At 34.9% G+C, this 24,573-nt stretch overlaps 2 protein-coding genes across 2 annotated transcripts in view; one reads left to right on the top strand and one right to left on the bottom strand.

The window, feature by feature from the left end:
- The window catches only part of LOC145243541 (polyribonucleotide nucleotidyltransferase 1, mitochondrial-like), a 1,193,685-nt gene that overhangs the window by 256,822 nt on the left and 912,290 nt on the right, over positions 1-24,573 (top strand). The window lies entirely within an intron of this gene.
- On the bottom strand, positions 5,710-6,644 carry LOC145243542 (uncharacterized). The gene is made up of 2 exons (XM_080106521.1): positions 5,954-6,644; positions 5,710-5,809 (listed from the first exon to the last, which is right to left on the bottom strand). Exons 1-2 carry the CDS (start codon positions 6,633-6,635, stop codon positions 5,793-5,795), a joined length of 699 nt encoding a protein of 232 aa, XP_079962647.1. The 5' UTR covers positions 6,636-6,644; the 3' UTR covers positions 5,710-5,792.

The following is a 24,573-nucleotide window of genomic DNA, read 5'->3' as shown; positions in this document are numbered from 1 at the left end:
AAATGCCTGCAGGCAATGTAGGTAAGATTTGTCAAACTATCACTGTCGATACTATATGAGGGCATTTTTAGAAAGAGCATTAAAACATGTTAAAAAGGAAAAGAAAGGAACCAAATTCAATTAATAATGAAACTGAACTTTATAAAATATAAATATACAATCTAATACTGATAAAACTGAATTCTGAATTTTGGGAACAAACAAAGAAACATAAAACACACTTGGGACTGTTTTGATGCTACACTTCACTTTTTCTGTCTTTGGTTGACGAAGAAATGACTGAGACAATTTTTATTTTTGTTCCTATCCAGAGTGCCCCTTATTGGGGAGCTGGATTTTCCTCACAAGAAATGTTGAACTATTACTTTTAATATAGAAATTATTTTTTAAATTTTGGTTTTCTGTTCTTCTATGTCCATTTTTCCCATGTTTTTCATCAAAATGTGTAGCATATTTTCATCAGTTAGGAATCCTATACTCCGGTATAATCTTCACTTTCATATCAGTGTAGAATACATGAATATGAAAATGAACTTCACATAACTAAAGAAATCATCTAAAAGACAATCATACCATGATGTGAACATTGGTTAAAAATTAAGAAAATATTGTAAACATCTACGATATTAAATGAGGATGGTGGTGAATTTGGAAGGGGACATTATTATTATCATCATTATAATAATGATCATCATTATTATTATCATTATTATCATTTCACTGACTAAGAGTTGTCTCACAGGCCATCATCAGTGATCACTCACTGGCAGTAACCTGTGGTGTTCCCTGGAGACCGAGTGACAACAAGTCTCCCTAGATTTCCGGTTTTATCCACCTCTTGACTATTCGTGCAGATAATTGCACATTATCGCAACAGCTGTTTGCCATTGATTTCTTATTGGTATCGGTAATCCCCCCCCCCATCCCCGCCGAGGTACCAGATTTGAACTGCACACTTCCAGTGGAGATCTGGTTAGTACTCTCCCACCTCAGTCTTTTATTACATATCGGGGTTTAATTGAGAGAGTCTTATTATACGCGCAGTCTTAGAAGAGAGATGAGGCTTAGAAGGAATTTCTTAGAAAGAGTCTTATTACTGTGAGGGATGTTGTAAGACTCAGAGAGAGATAGAAGTTGTAAGAGACTTAGAGAGATATTGTTCCTGTTATAAGTTATAAGAGATTCTTATATATTAAACTGTTCATTCTTTGCTTGTGTAGATTAGAAGAAGAAGAAAGCTCTTGAGTGAGAACATTGATGATGTTGAGACGTGTATGTAAAGACATATAACACAAATATATAATACAATTGGACTTTACCTTTTTTAAGAATCATAAGACACAAGACGAGCTTTACAAAAAACACTTGATGGTTTATTCTTCACACGGCCGTGATTCCATCATCAAGAATTCAAAGTTTCACATTTTTTCTTGAAGTGACGTCTCGTTTCCAGACGTCTGACTGTCCCTGAGTTTTCTCACTGACTGTCTCTAACTCTAAAGTTTTTCTCTATCCCTCGAACTTTCTATTTTCCGTGACGTCGTACACATGTTAAAACATGTGCATTCTTCCACGTGTCCTGGACATACGTGTCCAAAACTTTTCCTATTTCTACAAAAGGAATTTTAACCTATTTATTCAATATATTAAAAACATTATCTTATAAGCTGCATTCTTTCAATTTAAAATTTCATAATAAACTTGACAGCTCACATTCTTTTCTTGAATATTTTATCTATATTCTAAACAAATGTTTATTTTACATTTTTAAATTCTCACACGTAATCTATTTCTAAACTAGATTACGAGGTTCGAATTCCGCCTATGCTTTTTCATTTTCATTTTAAACTAAATTCTCCATTTTTATACTTACATGAAAAGGGGACAGCTCTTATCATGTAACACTTTCAATCCTCCCTGACCCTTCACAACTAGTTGGTGTGGCACCAGTCGATGTCATCTCCACTAATATTTATTATTATTATTATTATTGTTATAATAAATAATAATAATAATAATAATAATGGTGCTTGTGCAGTGTACGCACCGTGCTATATTTTAGATAGTATTTCCAAGTTAGATTCAATTTTTATGTTTTTGTATTCATTAAATTGGTAGGTGAAAGTGCAGAATAGTTAGAACCCCCCCTGTTAAGAATGGCTTTCTAAATAATAGCATTATTTCAGCTCAGTGCATACATGGCACAAGTAGCAAACAACAGCATTTATTTATAAGATAAAACACAAGAAAATATGTTAACTAAAATTTAATGTACTCTTTATTTATAGTTCATATCAAAACTTTAATTAAAACTGATTAGTTAATGAATTTTTAAGATGAATTTGTGTCCATATGTCTCAGGAGAGAATAGGGAATTTCCTATTTTATTTCCCATTTCAGTCAAGTAAATTATTTACAGTTAAAATGTTAAAAAACAAACAAGCAAACACTTTTAAGTTTTAAGTATATTTCAAAGAAATAAATTACGCTCGGTATTAAAATATTGAATTCATTGATCGTTTTAGTTAAATAAAAAGAACAACAAAAACAAAAAAAAAACTGTTGTGAAAAATGCTTCTAACTTTAAAATATTTGGAAATACTCAATGAAAAGTTTTATTTATTATTAAAAGAACGGACTGAAAAGTATTCTTATATAAAAATTGCAGTTTAAAAAAAACAAATAAAATGAAAAATTCAACTTTCTTCGATAGACATATAGGAAAAGTTCAAAAACAAGTTCACTTACTGATAATTTTTTGTAAGATTAAAATTATCCTAATGTGCAATTATGATAATTTTTCTTTCTCTTTAGAAGAAAAAAGACAAGTGGGGGTACCCGGCGTTTCCTGGGTGTGGAGAGGTGGTGTAGTAAGGATATTGAGCAATCCCCAGACATAAAAAAAGAGCATGGATACTTGATGAAGTTGTTTGGACACACTATACTGCTAACTCCATGGCAAAATAAAAGAATGAATAAAAACAGGAAAACCAGTTTAAGTAAACTCAGTGTAGATGAAAACAAAAAAATCACATTACATAAGCCTCGGAATAACCCTATTAAAAAAAAAGACAACCGTTACGTGAATACTAAAGCTTACAATGCAAACTAAATATCCACTGCTCTACGATGCCGTCATCAAAATGATGTTTTTATTTTCTATTGAAACCAATTCAAGTACACCAGACGCACATGTGTGGTTGTCGAAGTTGTTTAAAAAGGAACAACTGTTTGCGATGCTCCCTTGTTTTAAACGATCATTTTTATACAAATAATTGACTGTTTATTCTAATTCTCACATATTATTTGACCGAGACATCACTCTTTCAGATGGTACCAGTTTTCACCCAGTCTGATGCTGCTGAGAAAAGTTCAAACATACACACTAATAAACATTTGAGATTTATATAATAGACTAGCAGGGCAACCCAGCATTGCTGAAGACCGTATAAACAATGAGAAAATTTAAGTTGATTTTGAATATATCTGTTATTTTTATGTCTATGTATCATTTTGTTATTTTGACCAAAAGAATATTTTACTTAAACTAGAGCAGGTATTACACATGCATAAAATAATTGTACCTTCCCTAGTATAGGTAATTTACAGCATGTATATGAAATAATTTTACCTTTGTGAGGACGGGTTGCTTCACCATAAATTTCAACATTACTGAGTTTCTTTCCTTCCTCACTATCAGCACTATAATTTTAAGAAAAATTATGTCATTTTTGGAAGATGTCTCAGCAGGATTTTCAAATTAACATATAAATACATTGACACGGTTAGTGATAAGACAACCCTTGCTTCATTATAAAATTCCACATTACTGTGTTTCATATTCTTTCCCCACTACCAACAACAAAATTTTGGGGAAAAATTATGTCATTGAAAATTCAGAAAAATATGGATGACCTCCAGCAGAAACTTACACATTTCTAGTGGCTTGATGCCTTGTCTGGAGCGATTTCAATAAAAAAATTCTGGTGGATTCATTCCTTGCCTAGAGTGATTTCCATGAAAATTTTTTTAGTATTTTCATGCCTTGTCTGCAGAGATTTCCATAAAAAAATTCAAGTAGCTTCATGCATTATCTGGAGCAACTTTCATAAAAAATTACAAGTGGCTTCATGCCTTGTTTAGAGCAATTTACATAAGAAATTTCAAGGTGCTTCATACCTTGTCTGTAACAATTTCCATAAAAACATTTCAAGTGACTTCATGCCTTGTCTAGACCGATTTCCATAAAAACTATTTCAAGTAGCTTAGTGCCTTGTCTGGAATGATTTACATGAAAACTTTCAAGTGATGACACTGGGCCTTCTGCTAGTATATATTTCTACATATCTCATTCAATCCCGAGCGATGCCTGGCCTTCTACTAGTATATATTTTCACTTATATGATTCAATTCTGAGCGACACCAGGCTTTTTGCTAGTATATATTTTCACCTATCACATTCAATCCCGAGCAACACGAGGGCCTTCTGCTAGTATATATTTCCACCTATCTCATTCAATCACAGACGAACCAGGTTAGTATATATTTTCACCTATCTTATTCAATCCCGAGCAATGTCATGCCTTCTCCTAGAATTAGGGGTAGGCTATAGAAACAAAATTTTTCAAATAAATGCCAAAAGTGGCTTATTACCTTCATTTATATGTAAATAGATGGGAACAAGTGATTTTTTTCAAAACGGGTCAAAATTGGAGGGTCGCTGGCCCCAAATGTGATTTGACCGCGTCAACGCGTGAAAATGGCCCAAATTTCGCCCCCGAACACACTTAATCATTTATTGAAAGCCACAGGGTGAATTTTTTGACTATAAATGCATTTGTATCATTAAATCTAACATTCCCATTGGCTATCCCACAAGTATAGGGCTTTTTAGGGTATCTCAGAGTCCAAAATGGGTCAAAATTACCCCAAAATTAGCCCAAAATGGTCAGAAATCACGGATTTTCCAAAATGTACCTCCCAAGCCACACAGGGTGCAATTTTTGACCATAAATGGCTCTATATCATTAAATCTAACATTCTCACTGGCTATCCCACCTATATAGGGCTTTTCAAGGTATCTTAAGGGTCCAAAATGGGTCAAATTTACCCAAAAAGTAGCCAAAAATGAACGAAAATCATGGATAATCCCCAAAATGCAGGTATTATATCTCATCGGACTCCTATAAACACTCCTGTATGGCTTTTTACAGTTGGAAGACTGAAATAACCACCCTGTTATCTTATCCATTTGTATTTAGGGTATTTAGAGATCTTTGGGGGGTGTAAAAAGGGTCAAAACAATCCAAAAATGACAAAATTACGCTTTACGGTACATAACATATGAATCATTAGTTCATTCATCAATGATACTTTTTAGAAACATCGTAACTTTACTACATCAACTTCTCAGAAAGTAATTAATTGTAAATTGAACATTGAATGTCAATAAAATGCTGTCCAAGAAGAGTCTAAATTCATATTGTTCTCAGTTACCCCAAAATTGATGAAAATGGCCCTCGATTCGCTATTTCTCGATTTGTAACCAATATATTGAATAACTTGATAAAAGGTATGAGTAATTAGCAAAGGAATTATTTTGTTATTTCAAGACACAACTTCACTTCACATTACTTTAAAATCATTCAACAGTAAAATATCAATATAATGCATTAAAGAGCTCGTCAATCACATCATTATTCTCTAGAACAAATACTGGTTTTCGTCTTGTCAAGTTCCATGCACCAATGACATTGCACGACAAAAATTGAATTTTCAATGTCTTCTGCTCTTCAATTCGGGAAGGATACTGCCATGTTTTCTTTCTATTGTCGTTGGGAAGTGGTTCCAAATATTCTACAATGTATTCATCAATCCCAATTTTCTCCTGTGTCATACCAACAAACCACTCTCTGCCTTTCTGCGTTGATTGATTCCTGGAAATTCCGTGCACCAGTTCGCAGATTGTAAGTGACATGTGTTTGGGTGGCGATCTCGGTACATGGGACAGTGCTACGGATTGTACCCGATCTGTTTAATGAGTAGTTCAAATTGTTTGAGGTATCATGCTCTGGCAATTGGTCACTTATATCCTCCACTTCAAATTGATCATCGTCCAAATCCAAACGATTGTGCAGTTCTTGCTCTGCCAGAAACCGTTCATGTTCCATATCGACGTGGAAAGTGTCAATGAGCCATTTGCGAGAGAGAGACTTTTGATCGACAAAGAATCTTCGTTCATGTACATCAAATTCATCAGGATTCACATCTTTTGAAAGTATATTGAGAAGGACATGGTGCTCTTGTTTCCATTTAATCATATTCACAGGTCTGGAACTCTTTGCTTTGTAGACATCTTTGTCGTAAATTTTTAGCGATCGATCAAGTTTATGTTTTATCCCAGGTATTGTAACATAACGAACATCACTTCCAAAGGCTTTCTGCCACAATTGTAGTAATCGCAAGGAGAACTGGTGAATATGATTTTTCTGTGTCGTGGTACCATATTTGGCAGCATGATGTTGCACAGCTTGAACACATTCAGCCTCAGTTGGAAGAGAATCAAGCAGAAAATAAGTACAATCGTCGTAATTATAATCTTCGTCAATCTGCCCTGCTATACCAGCCATGTTCATTGCATTTTACTAACTGAAAAAGAAAGCAAAGTTCAATCAAATTCACAATTAATGCAATGCAATGTTATCGTGTCTATTTAAAGATGCCATTGCATTGTTACAGAAAGAAAAGATTTCCTTATTTGGTAATTTTCCATCTATAACTCAAATTAAGCCCCTTTTTGACAACCTATGTTGATTTTTAGGGACTTTTGGACTCTCTTTGGCTAAATCGGCCATATTTAGCCCCTTTTAAAGGTCTTTATACCCCTCATTAACAGTGCAAAAGTTAGGAGAGTACCTGCTTCAAGCATTTCCCAACAGTTTCTGCCATGTAGAGGTGTCTTTGGGCCCATGGGAGGTGCATTTTGGAAAATCCGTGATTTCCGACCATTTTTGGCTAATTTTGGGGTAATTTTGACCCATTTTGGACTCTGAGATACCCTAAAAAACCCTATACTTGTAGGATAGCCAATGGGAATGTTAGATTTAATAATACAAATGCATTTATAGTCAAAAATGCACCCTGTGGCTTTCAATAAGTGATTAAGTGTGTTCGGGGGCGAAATTTGGGCCATTTTCACGCGTCGACGCGGTCAAATCACGTTTGGAGTCAGCGACCCTCCAATTTTGACCCGTTTTGAACAAAATCACTTGTTCCCATCTATTTACATATAAATGAAGGTAATAAGCCACTTTTGGCATTTATTTGAAAAATTTTGTTTCTATAGCCTACCCCTACTAGAATACATTTCCACCTATCTCATTTAATCTGGGCGATGTCAGGCCTTCTGCTAGTATATATTTCCACCTGTCTCATTCAATCCCTGGCGATGCCGGGCTTTCTGCTAGTATATATTTCCCCCTATCTCATTCAATTCTGGGCAACACCAGTGTTAGTATTTATTTCCATCTATCTCATTTAATCCTAGGTGACGCCAGGTCTTCTAGCATATATTTCCATCTATCTCATTCAATCCTGGGCAATGTCAGGTATCCTGCTAGGATATATTCTTATCTACATCATTTAATACTGGGTGACATCAGGTGTTGAAGCTCTTGGATTGAAGGTTCCCAGACATTGAGATTGCTTTGCTGACAACTCCCATCTAATTAACCTTCAAATTGAAAGAAAGCGGAAAGCTTATTTGAAACTTCTCAACTCTTCACCTCTGAACAGGCTAACTTTCGCTGCCCACTTCTCTTCTGTACAGAGTGAGGTTCAGTGTTTTGTGTGCCAAATAAAAACATGGTGGTCTCACCTCTTCAGGGAGATATAGACTGCCTAGGATCATAGAGATGTTAAGACCTTTTAGGTTTTTTCAACAAGCTAATGTCTTCGGTGTCATGTTTGCTTGAGGGTGTGCAAGTCGCTGGCAGGGCTGAAAAGTCATCTTCGGGCACATGGACTTTCAGTGACTGAGGGAGTGGCACTCATCTGACAAGACATCGCAATCATCATCATATATATATATATATATATATATATATATATATATATAAAAATGTAACTCTTGGTTCGTTCGTAATTAACCACTGTAATGATTGCTTCGGCATTTTCGTATATGTTTACTGTACCCATGCATGGTTTTATATATCTCTTTTTAATTATAACATTATATACTTAATTTTTCTATAATAAATACATGGTTTTCTTTGTACGGATGGGCCATTTTTTTATTTGGGGACAATTATTTCACACCGCGTGATCACATGACATCACTAAACGAAACTTTTATATACCAAATGGAATTATTTCTCTTTCGTTAATATTTTTTTTCTTTTTTTTTAATATTTCGTGTTTTATATATTTAAAGTACAATTGTTGAATGTTATTCTTTTGATTATATTTGTTTGGGAGAAGCACAATTAAAAAAAAAAAGATTAAAACGGAGCGAAATTTAAATTTCCATTCCATTTTTACAACAATCGTAAACCAGCGCATACTTCACAAGTTTTATCGTAAGTTAACGAGCAACCCATAAAAATCTGGTAGCTGAGTGTCCAATCTGCTTAAAATATTGTAAAAAAAACAAAACAAAAAAGAACAAACTAGAACCTCTCGCTAACATACTGGCAATCATTTGGTTCCGTCCTTCCCTTCAGTGTTCTAATAAGAGGGATTGATTTACTAGGATTTGTATTAGAAGCTGAGCAAAATTATTTAATTGTTGAATTTTTTGCATTTTGGTTAAATTTGTTAGTTTGCAATCGCTAAAAGCCCACACAAAAAATTGAACAAAAGACAAAATTAAAAAAAATGGTACTCATGCAGAATTTACCCCCCTCCCCGGATTCCAATTAGTTTAGGGTTCGACCAGCCATCATGCCCAGATTCAGCCGAGCGTTGTCCAAATGTTGAAACACTAAATCAATATTTTATTTATTTTTTTGCAGAATTAATTAATGATGGGAGTATTTTTTTCTGTTTATTTTCTTAACATCTGTTGACCAAAAAAATAATTTGTACAGTCTCTTGAAAAAAAAAATATCTAACCTTTCTCTACTTTCACCTAACTATTTACAGTGTTCATATAAAGCATTCATCTTTTCTTTTTATAATAAAAATTCTGTTTTCAAAAAGAAACGTTTACTACCAACTTTCTTTCAAAACAAAGTGCAAGTTTTCCTGAAAAATAAACTTTCACCTAACAATTTATGGCAAAAATAGCGACCCATAAAAATCTGGGGTGCTTCTACACTTTATTGCCGAAATTGGAGACGCCATATTTTTTTTCACGCACTTGCTATCCAAATCTAGGGGAAACATCATTATATGGCCGAACAATTGCTTCTGGAAAGGGAAAGAATAAATTTACCAAAATTAACATTTATTACTTCCGGAAACGTTAAATTAAACTAAAATTATCATTTATTACTTCCAGAAACTTAGTAAGCAAGTCAAAATATGTTGATTTTCTTTATATTTTTTTTTAAAGAAAACTGCTTTAAAGAAATAAATATTGCATTATTTGCTATTAAACCTGTTATTTTTTTAAAAATTTGGTCTTTACTCCTTTAATTGAAAAAAAAACTAGGGTTTGAATTATATTTTCAAGTAGTTATCAGCTTAAAAAAATATTAAGTTGAATTATTAAGGTTCTGATCATCATTTTTAATGGCCACTTTCTGATACACCTATAGAACCTCTCCAAAACATACTGCCAATAATTTGATTTCATCCTTCCCTTAAGTGTTTCCAATAAGGGCGATGGATTTACTAGGATTTGTATTAGGAGCTGGGCACTTATTAAAATTATTTAGTTGTTGAATTTTTTGCATTTTAGTTAAATTTGTTAGTTTGCTAGCGCTAAAAGCCCAGACAAAATTAAAAAGAATGGTACTCATGCAGAATTTACCCCCCCCCCTCTGTACCGGATTCCAATTGGTTTAGGGTTCGACTGGCAATCACTGGATTTAGCCGAGCGTTGTTCAAATGTTGAAACACTAAATCAATATTTTATTTAATTTTTTGCAGAATTAATCGGAGTATTTTCTCTGTTTATTTTCTTAACATCTATTGTCAAAAAAAATTTGTACATTCTCTTGAAAAAAAAAATCTAACTTTTCTCTACTTTCACCTAACTATTTACAGTGTTGATATAAAACATCTTTTCTTTTTATAATCAAAATTCTGTTTTCAAAAAGAAATGTTTACTGCCAACTTTCTTTAAAAACAAAAAGTGCAAGTTTTCCTGAATAAACAAAAAACAAAAAAACTTTCACCTAAAAATTTATGGTAAAAAATTCACCTTTTCTTGTGGGAAAAAAACTCAACTTTTATTGATAAAAAAAAATTGCAAAAATAATAAAATAAATAAACAATACAAAATGTATTTTTTTATGAGGAATGTGTTCCATTTTAACAAACTGACCCACAGCAACGCATGGCCGGTTACCAGCTAGTATATATATATATATATATAAAGTCTAAAGAATCATATATATATATATGTTTATAAGTCTAAAGAAGCGTTGAGTAAAAAAAAATGTAAAAATAGAAATAAAGAATACAATTTAAATTCCTGGAAAAAAAAAAACTATCGCAGACTTAGCCCCTACATAATTTGACGTCTTAAAAGTTTACAATTACAAAATAGAATTCAATCATATAAGAATGAAAAAAAACCTTAACCAAAATTGTTTAATAGAAATATACTTAGCACTTGCATAAAGCGACTTCTAAAAAGTCTACAATTATAAAACAAGTATATAAGGATGAAAAAAAAGAAAACCTTGAAAAATAATGAAGCTTTACTTACTTTAGTAAAATAATCCGAAACAGCAAAATGGGATATTAAAAAAGTAAACACGTAATTACTTTAGTTTTTTAAAGCAAAGAATCGATATAAATATGAATAAGAAGAAAATGGCGCCCTTTTCAAGCAGAACAGCTTCATTTCAGTTTTACAGTATTGAATGGTGTAGTATTGCGCACAGAAAGTGTTGTAATCAACTGAATTCTCTGTAGTACACTGACAAAAAAAAAAGCTTAAACAAATATATAAATAAAATAAAAAGGTTATGTAAATGTTTTTAAAAAGACACGTAATCACATGAGCAGGATTTTTTCCTTCTTTTGACACGATAACAAGTAAGGTTCTTATTTTTTATTATTTATCTATTTTCGAAAGAGTGCCACGTGCAAGTGGAGAAGGAAAAAAACAGAGTTGTGTCAAGAATTGTCTAAAGTTCCGACTTTTTTTTTTTTGGGGGGGGGGTTCATTTTAATAAGAACGTGAATTTATGAGGTGAATTTATTCGACACAATATGATTCAACTCAAAAAAATAAATAAAATCTAACGTTAATTAAGATTAAAGTTAAGGTGTTATTGTGGACCCCTCACCCCTTTTAAAAAACATTGTTAAACTTTGTGACATATTTACATTCTATGGAGGTCAGGCGCAAACGAACACCCATATTTTCATGGAGTACAGGCGCGAACGCATACCTCACAATTTTTATGAACCACCGTTCTGCCAGATCAAACATACCCATTCCTGATCCTTGATACATCTATCATTATATGTAATCAGTTTTTTTAAAATAGTCACCCATATAGGAGCCTATTCCTGACCAAACACACGCTCACACACGTTCAGCTTTATATATATATATATATATATATATATATATATATATATATATATATATATATACTAGCAAAAGTACCCGTCGTTGACTGGGTTCAAAAACAGCCTACAGAAAATGGACTCTGATTTTTCATAAATGGAAGGGTTGTAAAGAGATAACTTCGAATTCGGGGGTATCAAAACCAAAGCAAAATATGATGAAAGTAAAAATAAAATAGATAAACCCCATAATTTATTATACCATACCTGTTCACATTGAAACACTTATCACAATATTCTGTGGATCTATATTAACAAACCTTGTTAAACTTTGTGACATATTTCCATTCTATGGAGGTCAGGCGCGAACGAGCACCCCATAATTTTATTATACCATATTTCTTCAAGCTTAAACATAATTATCAAAGTATACTTACGCAAATAGATATGAAAAGTCTTTGTTAAAGTTTGTGCCTATTTCCATTCTATGGAGGCCAGGTGCGAACGCAGACCCCGCAATTTTATTATACCATCCCTATTTAAGTTAAAACATACTTATCAAAGTACATCTATATCAAAAACACTTGTAAACGTTTTTTTTTAATTTTTAAATTTTTTGTTTCCATACTTTGTGGACCAGGCGCATACGCAGACCCCACAAATTTAATGAATCATCATTATGCCAAATCAAACATACACATTCCTGTGTCTCGATACATCTTCTATCATTATATGTGATCAGTTTTCTATAATAGTCAACCGTATAGGAGCCTATTCGTGACTACACACACACACACACACACACACACACACACAAACGTTCAGCTTTATATTATAGATATAGTTGTGTTCTTGGTTTATAATAAAGTAACGTCTCTTTAGAGGTGTAAAACATTTGTTGAATCATATTAAATCCAAGGCAACAGAAGGTCATCTGCTAGTACATACGTATATATATATATATATATATATATATATATATATATATATATATATATATAAGATTGTTGATGTATTTAGTTTTTTTAATAGTGATTCAGTGGTATTTCTTCTTCTTTCTTTTTTTTTTTTCTATATAATCGTTATTTAATGTTCTTGGTCAATAATAAAGTGACTTGTTTCCTCTTTAGTAATATGATGCTTATTTAATTCCGGGCAACGTTATGTTTTCCGCTTATATATATATATATATATATATATATATATATATATATATATACACACACACACTCACCCATCTATAATCATGTTTTATGTTCTTCGTCGATAATAAGCAGACTTGTCTCTTTAGTGATGTAGAATATTTGTAGATGTACATTGCATCCCAGGTTTTCGGCTAGTAAATATATATAATCATGTTTTAATATATTGACTTGTGTCTTTAGTGGTGTGGAAAATTTGTTGATTCCTATTCAATCCCTTGCAACAACAGGTCTTCTGCTAACACATACACAGGCACACATATACATATATGTTAGAAGGGAGCATTTCTATAATATAATAATAAAATAAGCAAAAAATAAAATAAGTAAATAAAACAGTTATAAATGTGTGCTAAAGTATTCTAGGCAGTCATAATCATATCTCCAAAGTTTTAATTTACGAAATTGCTTAAAAGCCAGAGTATAATCCTCGAAATTTTAGAAGGATCTAGAAGTTTTAGAATGATCTAGAAGGTCCCAGAGGGTTTTGTAATAACCTAAAATGGGTTGTGATGCCATATAAATAGGTGTGAAAAGGGAAGCAGATCAGTTATCAGCTTGACCTGATAAGTCACCTCAGGTCCCTGATTCGTGGATAAGTCCAGCCAAAAGAATCAAAAACTAAAAAAAAGGAAAATACATCCCCTCAACCCATGGAAAGTCTGCAGAAATTGCCTACTGGACCAGTGGTAAATAGAATTCTTGAAATTTTCTCATTGACCAAATAGTTAAAAGAAAAAAAAAAAGGAATCTTATTGTCATTGAAGTTTTGCCTACTGGCTATTCTTAATTTTGACTACCCTTCCCTCCCCCTCGTAACCTTCTCTTCCTTGTCTCGTTTTTTTGACCTGTATTACACCAAGCCACACCAATTAATTTTTAGCTTTGATAGTAGTAGTCCTAACAAGTGTATCTTCTGTTTACACACCTTTTTCGTTTGTTTTGTTATTGTTGTAAATAAAGGAAGGTATCCATTTCCTAAAATCATATCGTTCATATTTTTAATTGTTACCACTTGAAGGTAACATTATGGGGGCTCATCTTACTCATTAAATTTGTAAACAAAAGCTTAAAATTAACACTTAACTGTTAATAAATAAAAAGTATTAGATAATATTTATTAACTTATTTTAAAATATAAATAAGAATAATAACATGTATTTTTCAGTGGAAAAATGTTTGTGCTTGACAAAAATTTTAAAATTAATCTACAAATTAGAAATGATCTATTTGTCCACCCATAAGACACATTAGGCTGTATTGATGTGGGAGAGAATCCAGTTCCTAAAGAAGCACTCTGGATTGGGACAAATGAAAGTATATCAGAGAAAAAATTTATCCTTCAAGACTGATGACAAATATATTTTATCTATTAAATTAGCTAAAACCAAAAAGTTACATGAGAATGTATTTTTCCCTGACTACAAGCAGAATTTTTCTACTCAGAAAACTATAAAATAATTAATCGTTCTCAAACTGATGATGGAAGGAATATTTCTTTACACAGAAAAATGCAGCATCAATTTTTTTTCTTCTGACTACGGACAGAACCAATGTCAGGAAAAACTAAAATAATTAAATACCCAACTTTAATTTCGTCGGTTGGGAAAAATAAACTAACCTCTTGAGGTTAGTTTATTTTTCCCAACTAGGGCACGAGTATCCCACGTGAAGGGCCTCACTGACTGAGGACAGAAATATAGTTTTAATTTCTCACTGAAAAGGTATAGAAGAATTTTTTTTTCTCACCGAAAAAACTATTAATAAATTTTCCTTCTATAAAGAGGTCAGAAAGACATGAATTTCTTGCTAATTTTAAATATAAATGTGCCGTGAATAAAAATATCTCATAGAAAACCTATTTACCCTCTAACTTACATTCAAGATATAAAGCACTAAACTTATAGCTGGGGTACAATAAAGTAAATAGAAATCTTAAAACATAAAATTACAGCGACGAAAATTATCTCCCAAGAAACTCACAATTTAGACATAACGGAGGTAATGTGTTTAATTCTCATGCAACTCATGAGGCAAAAAGGGTCATAATTTTTCTATGTATCTGGGCTTCTCCAGAGTATAAAAAAAGAAATAACTTATGTGCTCTCAATGGTCACAATAAGTGAAGAATATTGATAAATTATTCAATATCCCATTTATTTATGATGAAATGTTATTCAATTTTCATTTATTTATAATGAAATGTTATCAAATAAAATCAATCCTTAAAATAGGTAAATTATTTGATAGCAATGAAGTGCTATTAATTCTGAGGTCGATCAACAGGCAAAAATCACTGCTCACACAAATTCTCCTAACTGATTTTGCCGCTTCTCAAACGTCAAATGATTTCTCGATCCATTCCCACCAACAAGTGACCTGTTTTTATAAGGCACGCGCACGTGATCTCGCGAGACTTCGTTCACTACAAAACGTCACGGCCACCATGATGGACTTTCTTTCTTAACGCACGCGACTCACAGGAAAGACAGACACAAGGACGTTTGTACGGTAAGCCATTTTCCCCACACTCCCTCCTGATCTCATGATCACAGAGATGGCAAAGGGGTGGTGATCGTCTTCGTCAGGTGCTTTTTTGAGGGGGGAATGACACATGCCTCATCTTCACTTGTGCTTTCATTTGCGGTCTGAGGATCGAGCAGCTCTGTGTCTTCTGGGAGGCTACTATCTCCGAGTCACTGTTTGATGGTGGTGCTGCAATTCAGAGCGATGCCTCGCTAGATTCTGAATCTGATTAGCTCGTCTCATCTAGTGATGGTTGCGTTACAAACCATATGTCTTTAACATGGCGGAGCACGCTGTCGACCCGCACCGCTTGTGGCTTGATTATTTCAGCGACTCGCCCGACTCCATATCTTGTCGTTCACTTGCCTCGTGGGTTCTTGATCCACACAACATCCCCTTTCCTCACTCTCTCTCCGGCTACTTCCAGTTCAGGCAGCGGGTTCGTCTCTATGCCCTTCACCCTGATGTGATACCTATGCAATGTATCAGCCGGTGTCGTAGAGGGCGAAACATCATCTTTCGGGGTAACATTGTACAAATAAACTGCCTCAAACACTGTGCAGCCTGATCTAGCTGCGATTGTTTTGACGGTTCGATGATTCCATTCAATGATCCCATTTCCACTAGGTACATGGGCGCATCAAAACCTCAGATGTACTCTCCAGCGTCAGTAGACTTTCTAAACTGCTCATTGGTAAATGCAGCACCATTGTCAAGCAATATCTCTGTTGGAGGTCACACGTTCAAGGAAAATATTGTTTAGTTGACAGACAATAGTGACTGTATCTTGTCAATGCAGCTTACGCCATATGGCAAACTTTGATGAACCGCAATCAATGACAGTCAGGAAATCCTCACCATTGTGGTGAGTGATGTCTATTGATAGCCGGCTCCAGTGGCTCCTAACTTCCAACTTCCCCTTTTCCCAGCAAAAGGGTGCCGGGTCAATGGATTGACATTCCACGCAGTTTTTGACCACTGTCTGATGTCTTGCCCTTTGCACTCCTGGTTCAACCAACTTAGCAAAATATAGGGCCCGCTTGACTCCAGGATGCCCGCTTTGTAGGTGGACTTCCTTAATCCAATTAGATTGACCAAGGATCATAGATGCGGCACAGGGAGGTTGCGTAGGTTCATCAGTTCTTTTTATGGCATCAAGCCATCTTTGAGGTACCCTTGTTAAACAATCTGCCTTGTTTATGCTGGATCTGACCAGGAACACCTCCATCGATAGTGCACATTTGTTCACCAGGCTCATGATCGTGTCGAGCCACCGACAGATGAGCATCTTGCTCCTTGCTTTGGTTTGTACTCTAGCCCATCCGATTAGAGGGTCTGAAATCCACTAATGGACGCAAGCAGAATCTGTGAATAGTCGCAGGGTGGTTGTCTTCCAAAGGATTGCCAAGTTCATTCCCTTGATCACTGCATCGAGTTCTGTCAGGTTTATGTGTTGGGAGTCCTTTTCTGGTCATAACCAGCAAATGTTTTCCACTACGGCTCCATCATGGACTAACAACACGCCAATGGCAAGAGAGCTTGCGTCAACCCACACACTACGGTACTGGCTGTCAACACACCATCTGCCCCGTGCTGGATCTTTGTGCACTCTGGTGACGACCTCTCTGACCATTGTATTGAGAGAGGCATCATAAATTTTGTCATCCCATCTGGTGGTGACGTCAGAGGCTCTCCGTTTGATGAATACCACTGCAATATGAAGCCAGCCACCCACAGGAAGGTGTCCAACCAACCAACCAACTTTCTGCACAATGAAAATATGTTCCGTCATGTGAAAACACAGGGCATACCTGGGATTTCATTACCTTATTTCTAACACAGGACATTATCTTCTTCCCAGACCTGCAAACCGAGCACTCTTGCACTGTCCCGTAGCCTTTCTGGTTCCTTGCTGAGAAGGCCAAAGTTTTGAAGATGTTCTTTTACGCGCATTGCAGGCACAATTTCTTCATCCACATACACATTGTCAATATATGCAGATGTTGCCCGCTAAATGCACTCATCCTAAGTCAATATAGCATCAACAATCCTTTGCATAATTGATGGTGCCACATTAAGTCCAAATCCCATGCGGGTTAAGCAATACCTTTCTCCCTTGATGAGCACCGTTTGATTGGGCCATAGTGACTGATGTACATGCACTTGAAGGCATGCTTTATGAAGATCCAGCACAGATACATTAGATCCTGCTTGCCGCCATTCTCTCAACTTCTCGGTACATACATCCGCACGGGCTGTAAAAGGAGTTACGTGCTTGTTTAGTTCCCAATAGTTGAGTACCGGCCTCACCTGTTTATTATGCTGGATAACCGCCATTAACGGGATCAGAAACTTTGAGGGGGGGCACAATTCCTTCTCTGGATAGGGAACTAGCCATCCATTTTTTATTCAAGTCTGTAGTTCATTATCATATTCTCCACGAGCTCCAGGGGGAATTTTATATTCCAGAACCCTATTGTACAACTTCCCGGGTAGCTGCTCATCCGACCATTTCCAGGAAACTGTCCAGGACCTCGTATGCTGGTCGAATTCCGCATGAAAGTCAGGCTGTTCAAGTTTCATGGATGCACCCAGAGCAAGGCAGGTGTTAGAGAAATGTGCCCTACCCTCACCATCAATATGGACACCACCCAATTCTTTGATAACGTCCATTCCTAATAGCAGGTCATAACCAAGAAGGTCCCCACTCACAACCAGGGCTTGTATGGTTATTACGAATGATACTAACTCCACAAGACGCTAGTGTGACACCGCTGACTGTCAGTACTGGAATCCTCTTCTTGTCCCATGCGTCACAGCATGCTTTGCGCACAAGAGTCTGCGTGCACCCTGTGTTCACACTTGTTCACACGCACTCTCACTGTGGGTAGCGCCCTATTTGTCAATGATCTGGGGAGAATACTGGTGCTATAATTTACTCCCCTTGTTCATTTCCCAGACAACTCCTTGCTACATGACCTAGCTTGCTGCACCAGTAGCAATGCATGCATCTTGGTGTTTCCTGAGCAGACCTGTCCTTTACACTGCTTCGGCTTCGGCAATCCCTAGAAAAGTGGTTTGGCCTGCCACATTTATAACATCTTACGCCATCTTCTAATGGAGTAGATGCTCTGCAGCTGCTAACACCGGCTTCGCATCTTTTTCTTTTAAAATATTGCGGGCTCTAGCCAACAATTCCTGAAGCCCAATGTCGCTGAACCTTGACGATGCTCATAGCAAGAAAGGCAGAACTTAATATGCGTTCTGTAAGAAAGGCAGAACTTAATATGCGTTCTGCAAGAAAGGCAGAACTTAATATGCGTTCTGCAAGAAAGGCAGAACTTAATATGCGTTCAGTCACTCCACCAAACAGTACAGCTAATCTCTTTAAATCCACCAGGTAGACATCCACCGTCTCATCCAACCCAAACCACCGTTCGGTGAACTTCCTCCAGGCAATAAAAGGGTCCGTAGCAAAGGCCGCGTATAGTGCCTCCTTAACCTCCTCCAGAGTTGGTTCATCCCCGAGCTGTTGATAAACGGAGTATGCCCTCTTGGTCAGCCTCGATGGGATGACAAGCGTGGGATCCTTTATTTTGCAAAGCCAGCAGACAAGCTCAGCTTTTTCCCACCACTCAGCTACTGAGGGTTTGGCGGTGGAGCCGTCGAACTCTGGTATTAATCTCAGATCAAACTTGTCCATTGCAAAAAAATGGGCTGAAATAGCTTGAGGTCGATCAACAGGCAAAAATCACTGCTCACACAAATTCTCCCAACTGATTTTGCCGCTTCTAAAACGTCAAACGATTTCTTGATCCATTCCCACCGACAAGTAACCTGTTTTTATAAGGCACGCGCATATGATCTCGCGAGACTTTGTTCACTACAAAATGTCACGGCCGCCGTGATAAACTCTTTCTTTCTTGACGCGCACGACACAGGACAGACAGACACAAGGACGTTTGTATGGTAACCCATTTTCCCCACGATAGAAGAATAAATTTACCGGGAATTTAAAATATATAAAATTGCATGAGAGAAAATGTCTCTCAAAAAAACCTAAGGTTTAAAACTAAGCTAACTGAAGGTAAATAAAAACAATTTAAATCTTGTAAAACCCACGTGCTTCAAAATCGGTTCACTAAAATACAGAAATGTTACGTATATTTAACAAATGCAACAAGTAAAGAATAGGCTAAATTTAGCCAATAAAATTATATTCTAACATAAAGTATGCTAGTTAGAAAATAAACTTGTTTCAATTGAAAGGCAAATTCATAAGAGAAAAACGAAAAGTCTTTAGAATTTGTGTTTCAAAAATGATGAATTCAAGATGGCATTTTAATTGAAAGAAAGGGAAGAACGTCATCCAAAAAAGAGCAGGAATATATGGTTGGATGCTATGCAGTGCAAAAATGGAAATGGCAAAGGTCAACTTACAAAAATTGCACAAATAAAACATTTAAATACAACAAATATTGTAGGAAGTAAAGCAACCTGCCACTGTGGACTGAATGGGTCTTTTTAAAATTTAAATTTTAATAAATAGGAAATTCTAACGATCGAAAAATAAACGGACTATTCTAATAGGTCCTGGGGAAAAATAGAGTCTAACTACGCTGTCAGGCATTAGCAAAGGCTATAATCTAAAACTGGAATATCTTAAACAGGTAGTAAATGCCTAAAACTTGGAAGACTAAAAATAAGTGTCGAGAATTTAACCTAAAAGGAAAAATATCTTACGAGTTTTAAACTCATAAGACTAGGGACCTTAAAATGCAAAATTTACGAAAATTAATAGAAAAATGGAGTGAAATGTATTATGCCGTTTGTAAACGTATTATACAGGAATGTAAAAATAAAAGATGTCGGAATTTTGCGGTAGTTAGCAAAATTTAACTTTGTAAGGTAACATGCACAAAAAAGGGTGAAAAAAAAAAAAAAAAAGGAAAAATAACTATGCAAGAACAAAGAAAAAGGAATTAAAATTTAAAAAATCCAAAGTTTATTAAGTAAAAGTGAGTGGTGGATTGATTTTGCTTCACAAAAGCAATAGTAAAAATTACCACATTAATAAATCGAGTAAAAATAATTCAAACAATAAATATTCAAAATACAATTAAAAGAAATAATATCAAAAGAAGAAACACAATTTTACAAAGAAGTCTTGAAATTAGACTTCTCAAAAAAAAAGGGGAAGAATGTTCTCATTTCTCTTAAAAATAGGCTTACTTGAAAAAAGGTCTGAAAGTGAATAAAACATGAAAGAAAGAGTTCTTGTAAGTTTTTTTTCTTTTTTTTTCTATGTCCCTTTTTTGTCATTTCTTCAAAACCTTCAAAAGTTGGACTCTTTCTCGACCCAAGAATAGAGTCCGAATCGAAATTTTTTTCTCTGAAAAGGGTTGACTTCTTCTTTTTTTTGGCTGAATAAAAATTCCTTTTCTCTGAAAAGGTCGTCAGGCATCCTCTTCATCAGTAAATGATTTCCTCGAAAGGAGGTGGGGGTGAAGAAGGAAAATTAACGTTGACAAGTCTGTCTGTCAACAGTTTGAAAAGGGGAGAAATAAAAATGTTGACGGTCCACACTTTTCCTTTCCAATGAATGGTGTATTTTAGAACACCAATTTTAAGTCGCTCCATTAAAGGCTCTCCTCTAACATGAAGTGGTTCAATGAATTTATGTAGTCCAACATGACAGAATCCCTGAAAACGAGTCTTGCTCTCAAGAAATCCTATCCGGGGGGGGGGGCCTAATTCGGAAGAAGTGTAAAAAAAAAAAAGGCAGCCAATCACCATCAAGCAAGGGAATAAGGGAAGCAATGATGATGGATACTGCTAAGCAAAGGAAGGACACTAAATATAAAGAGAGGGAGAGAGAGAGAGAGAGAGAGAGAGAGAGAGAGAGAGAGAGAGAGAGAGAGAGAGAGAGAGAGAGAGAGAGAAATGTCCAAGAGGACTTAAATGGCAAAAAAAGAGGGAAAGACAGAAAGAGGGGGACACACACATTTACCATCTTTCAGTTCATATGATTGCTGGACAAAACGGGGCCAAGAGAGAAGGGAGGGGGTAACATGAATACCACAGGCTAACCTAGACTGCTGACTTTCCACCTCCCTCTGCACTCCTGAAGGCGATTATGTCAATAAAAAAAAATTCCGACATTACTGAGTAGAAAATAAACTAGAATATACTAATAAAAATAAATATAAGAATAATAATTAATGATTAGAATGACAAAATAAGAGATAAAATTAAAAAATACAGGAATAAGTATGGAAGTAAAACGAACGTTAAGAGCCGTCAAATAGTAAATCTATATATCTATAAAAGTGAACCTGTCTGTGTGTGTGTCTGTGTACATTTTCCTACACAATAACTATGTCAATTTTCAGTCTACAGACTCAAAATTTGACGTACAGGGTACTGAGATTTGGGAAAATCTTTGTAATCCGTTTTCGGACAGAAATTTGGCTGTTAAGGGGTCAAAGTTGAACGATTTGATCTTTGAGAACCCTACCAAACTCCTCCACTAATTTTGGGTCTAAACACTTAAAATTTTAGACATAGGTTTCATGGGCATGGATCTACTTTAATAACTTGATTTGAGCCTAAAACAATAAATTTTAAGGAGTCATAATAGGGGTCAAAGTTAAAAAAAAAATTTACCTCTACGGTCTCTACCAAATTATTCAGACAATTTCTGGTCTAAACATTTGAAATTTTACATAAAAGGTATTCAGAGATAGGGCAAGCTTTATAATCGGTGTTGGTCGAAAATTTTTAGTTACCAATATATAAATGTATGTATGACTGTATGTATGTTTGCATGTCTGCCTAAAACTTTCGACAGAGACGACAGATTTTATCAAGATCAGTATTGTTTTGAAGTTCGACCTTTCAGACGACAAATATCGAAAAATTGGCTAAAAACATTAATATCCTCACCTTTAACTGGGCACTTTTCTACAGGGGCGGGGGCTTTTTTTGCCGATATTTTTGCGATTATCTAGCCCTCCGGTTTGGCTGTGGTCGTAACAGCAAAGACGTCTTGTTTTTTTCCCGATCTTTTCCTCCTTCGCGGTACGGGTTCGAGCCTGCCTTCCTACTACCACTTTTTTTTTTTCTTTTTGCTCAACATACACCTCCAAACACCTAGGCAATGCCGGTTATAAAAAAATATAGATTTAAAATAAAAAATAAAAAAAGTGGCAAAACCAAAACCAAGAAGAATGAATAACTTCATATATTTTTTTCGAATATCACAATTGTTTTGACATAAATCAGACAATTTTAAATTTTATATTATTTAAACATTTTCATATTTACATTTCATCAAATATGATTGAAAAGAATACAAAATTCGTACGTATCTTGACATATTTTTCTTTTCATTAAAAACTACATTAGGCGGTGAATTACCACCCCTAATGTTTTAACATGTCCACCATTTGTATTGAAGAAATTTATATAGGCCTTATTTTCGTGTGTGTGTGTATGTATATATATATATATATATATATATATATATATATATATTATATATATGTATATATATATATATAACTAGCGGGGGGGGGGGTACCCGGCGTTGCCCGAGTGTTTGGAGGTGTGTGTGCTCGAGCGGGGGTGGGGAGTGTTAATGAAAACATTAGAATAAGCAAAGTAAAAAAAAAAACAAAAAAAAAAACAGAAAAACGAACGTTAAAACTTATCTGAAAAATAAAGCGGGGGGGGGGGTAATCAAAACATTGAAAAAAAAACACCAAAAAACTAACGTAAGGCAAACGAATGATGTTAAATGTAAAAATCGGAAAAACAAAAACAAAAAAGAAAACAGAAAAACAAACGTTAAAACTGCTTTAAAAAATCTGAAAAATAAAAACAAAAAAAAAACACGTGAAAAATGGCTTAAATAAGCCTGTTTCAATATTAAAATTTAAAAAATCGGTGGGTACCTGAGTGTTTTTGGGTGTGTGTGGTCGGTTGGGGTGGGGGTGTTAATAAAAACCTAAGAATAAGCGAAGTAAAAAAAAACCCCAGAAAAACGAACGTTACGTGAAAAATGGCTTAAATAACCCTGCTTCAATATTTAAATTTAAAAAATCGACCTCCCCCCAGACATCTCACACCACGATTCGAACCCAAAACGTTTAGATAATGACCCAAAGCTCTAACCAACTAAGTTAACATGACGTACATGAAATTGTGTCAGTTCTTCAAATGTTTAAACTAAATCAGGTTATGACGTCGTCTGACGCATGCGTAGAACCGATCTCGTCATGAGAGGACGGTTTTTTCGATATTTGTCGGGCGAAGGATGGGGCTTTCATGTGAGACCAAATTTGTGAATTTTTGTTCTGTCTGTCGAAAGCTTTTAGCAGACACACAAAAAAACAAACATACATACACACATACATTTTCACTTTTATCTTCTATATATATAATATATGTTTGTGATCGGTTCTACGCATGCGTCAGACGATATCATAACCTGATTTAGTTTAAATATTTGAAGAACTGACACAATATCGTGTACGTCGTGTTAGCTCAGTTGGTTAGAGTGTCGGGTCATAAGCTAAACGTTTGGGTTCAAATCGTGGTGTGAGATGTTTGTTTGTTTGGGGTTTTTTTTTTCGATTTTTTTAAATTTTAATATTGAAGCAGGGTCATTTAAGCCATTTTTTCAAGCCCTATATTTTTTTCGCGCCTTTTAACATCTTTTTGTCTGGGTCATTTTGACATTTGCTTTTCTATTTTATATTTAATTCTATCACCATTTAATTTTTTTCCCTCTTCTTCTTCCCTGATCTTTCTTATTTACATTATGCCTCGGCAACCGTGTGAAAAGCATATCTTATTTTTCTTTTATTAATATTATTGGAATTTTCCTCTTTTCCGTGTACATATTTGTGAATTATTCCATGGATTTCAGCCTTTTGAATTATTTTGGACCAGCTTCCAATTACATGATTTCCTTGGATTTTACTTGTGCAAATAGAAATTCAATTAACTTTCTTGGAGTTATATTTTTGGATTTTACCGTCATTGGATTATTTACCTTTCACCAGACTATCCATTCACGTGTAATCACCTTTTTCTTCACCATATTCCCTCTCCTTCACTTTTTGTTATCAAGTAAGATCTTTGACTTACTTGC

Source organism: Euprymna scolopes, chromosome 22, assembly GCF_053919585.1.
Source record: "Euprymna scolopes isolate OS-2025 chromosome 22, ASM5391958v1, whole genome shotgun sequence".
In the NCBI taxonomy this organism is placed as follows: Eukaryota; Metazoa; Mollusca; class Cephalopoda; order Sepiida; family Sepiolidae; genus Euprymna; species Euprymna scolopes.
This window is presented reverse-complemented; position numbering and strand designations above follow the sequence as displayed.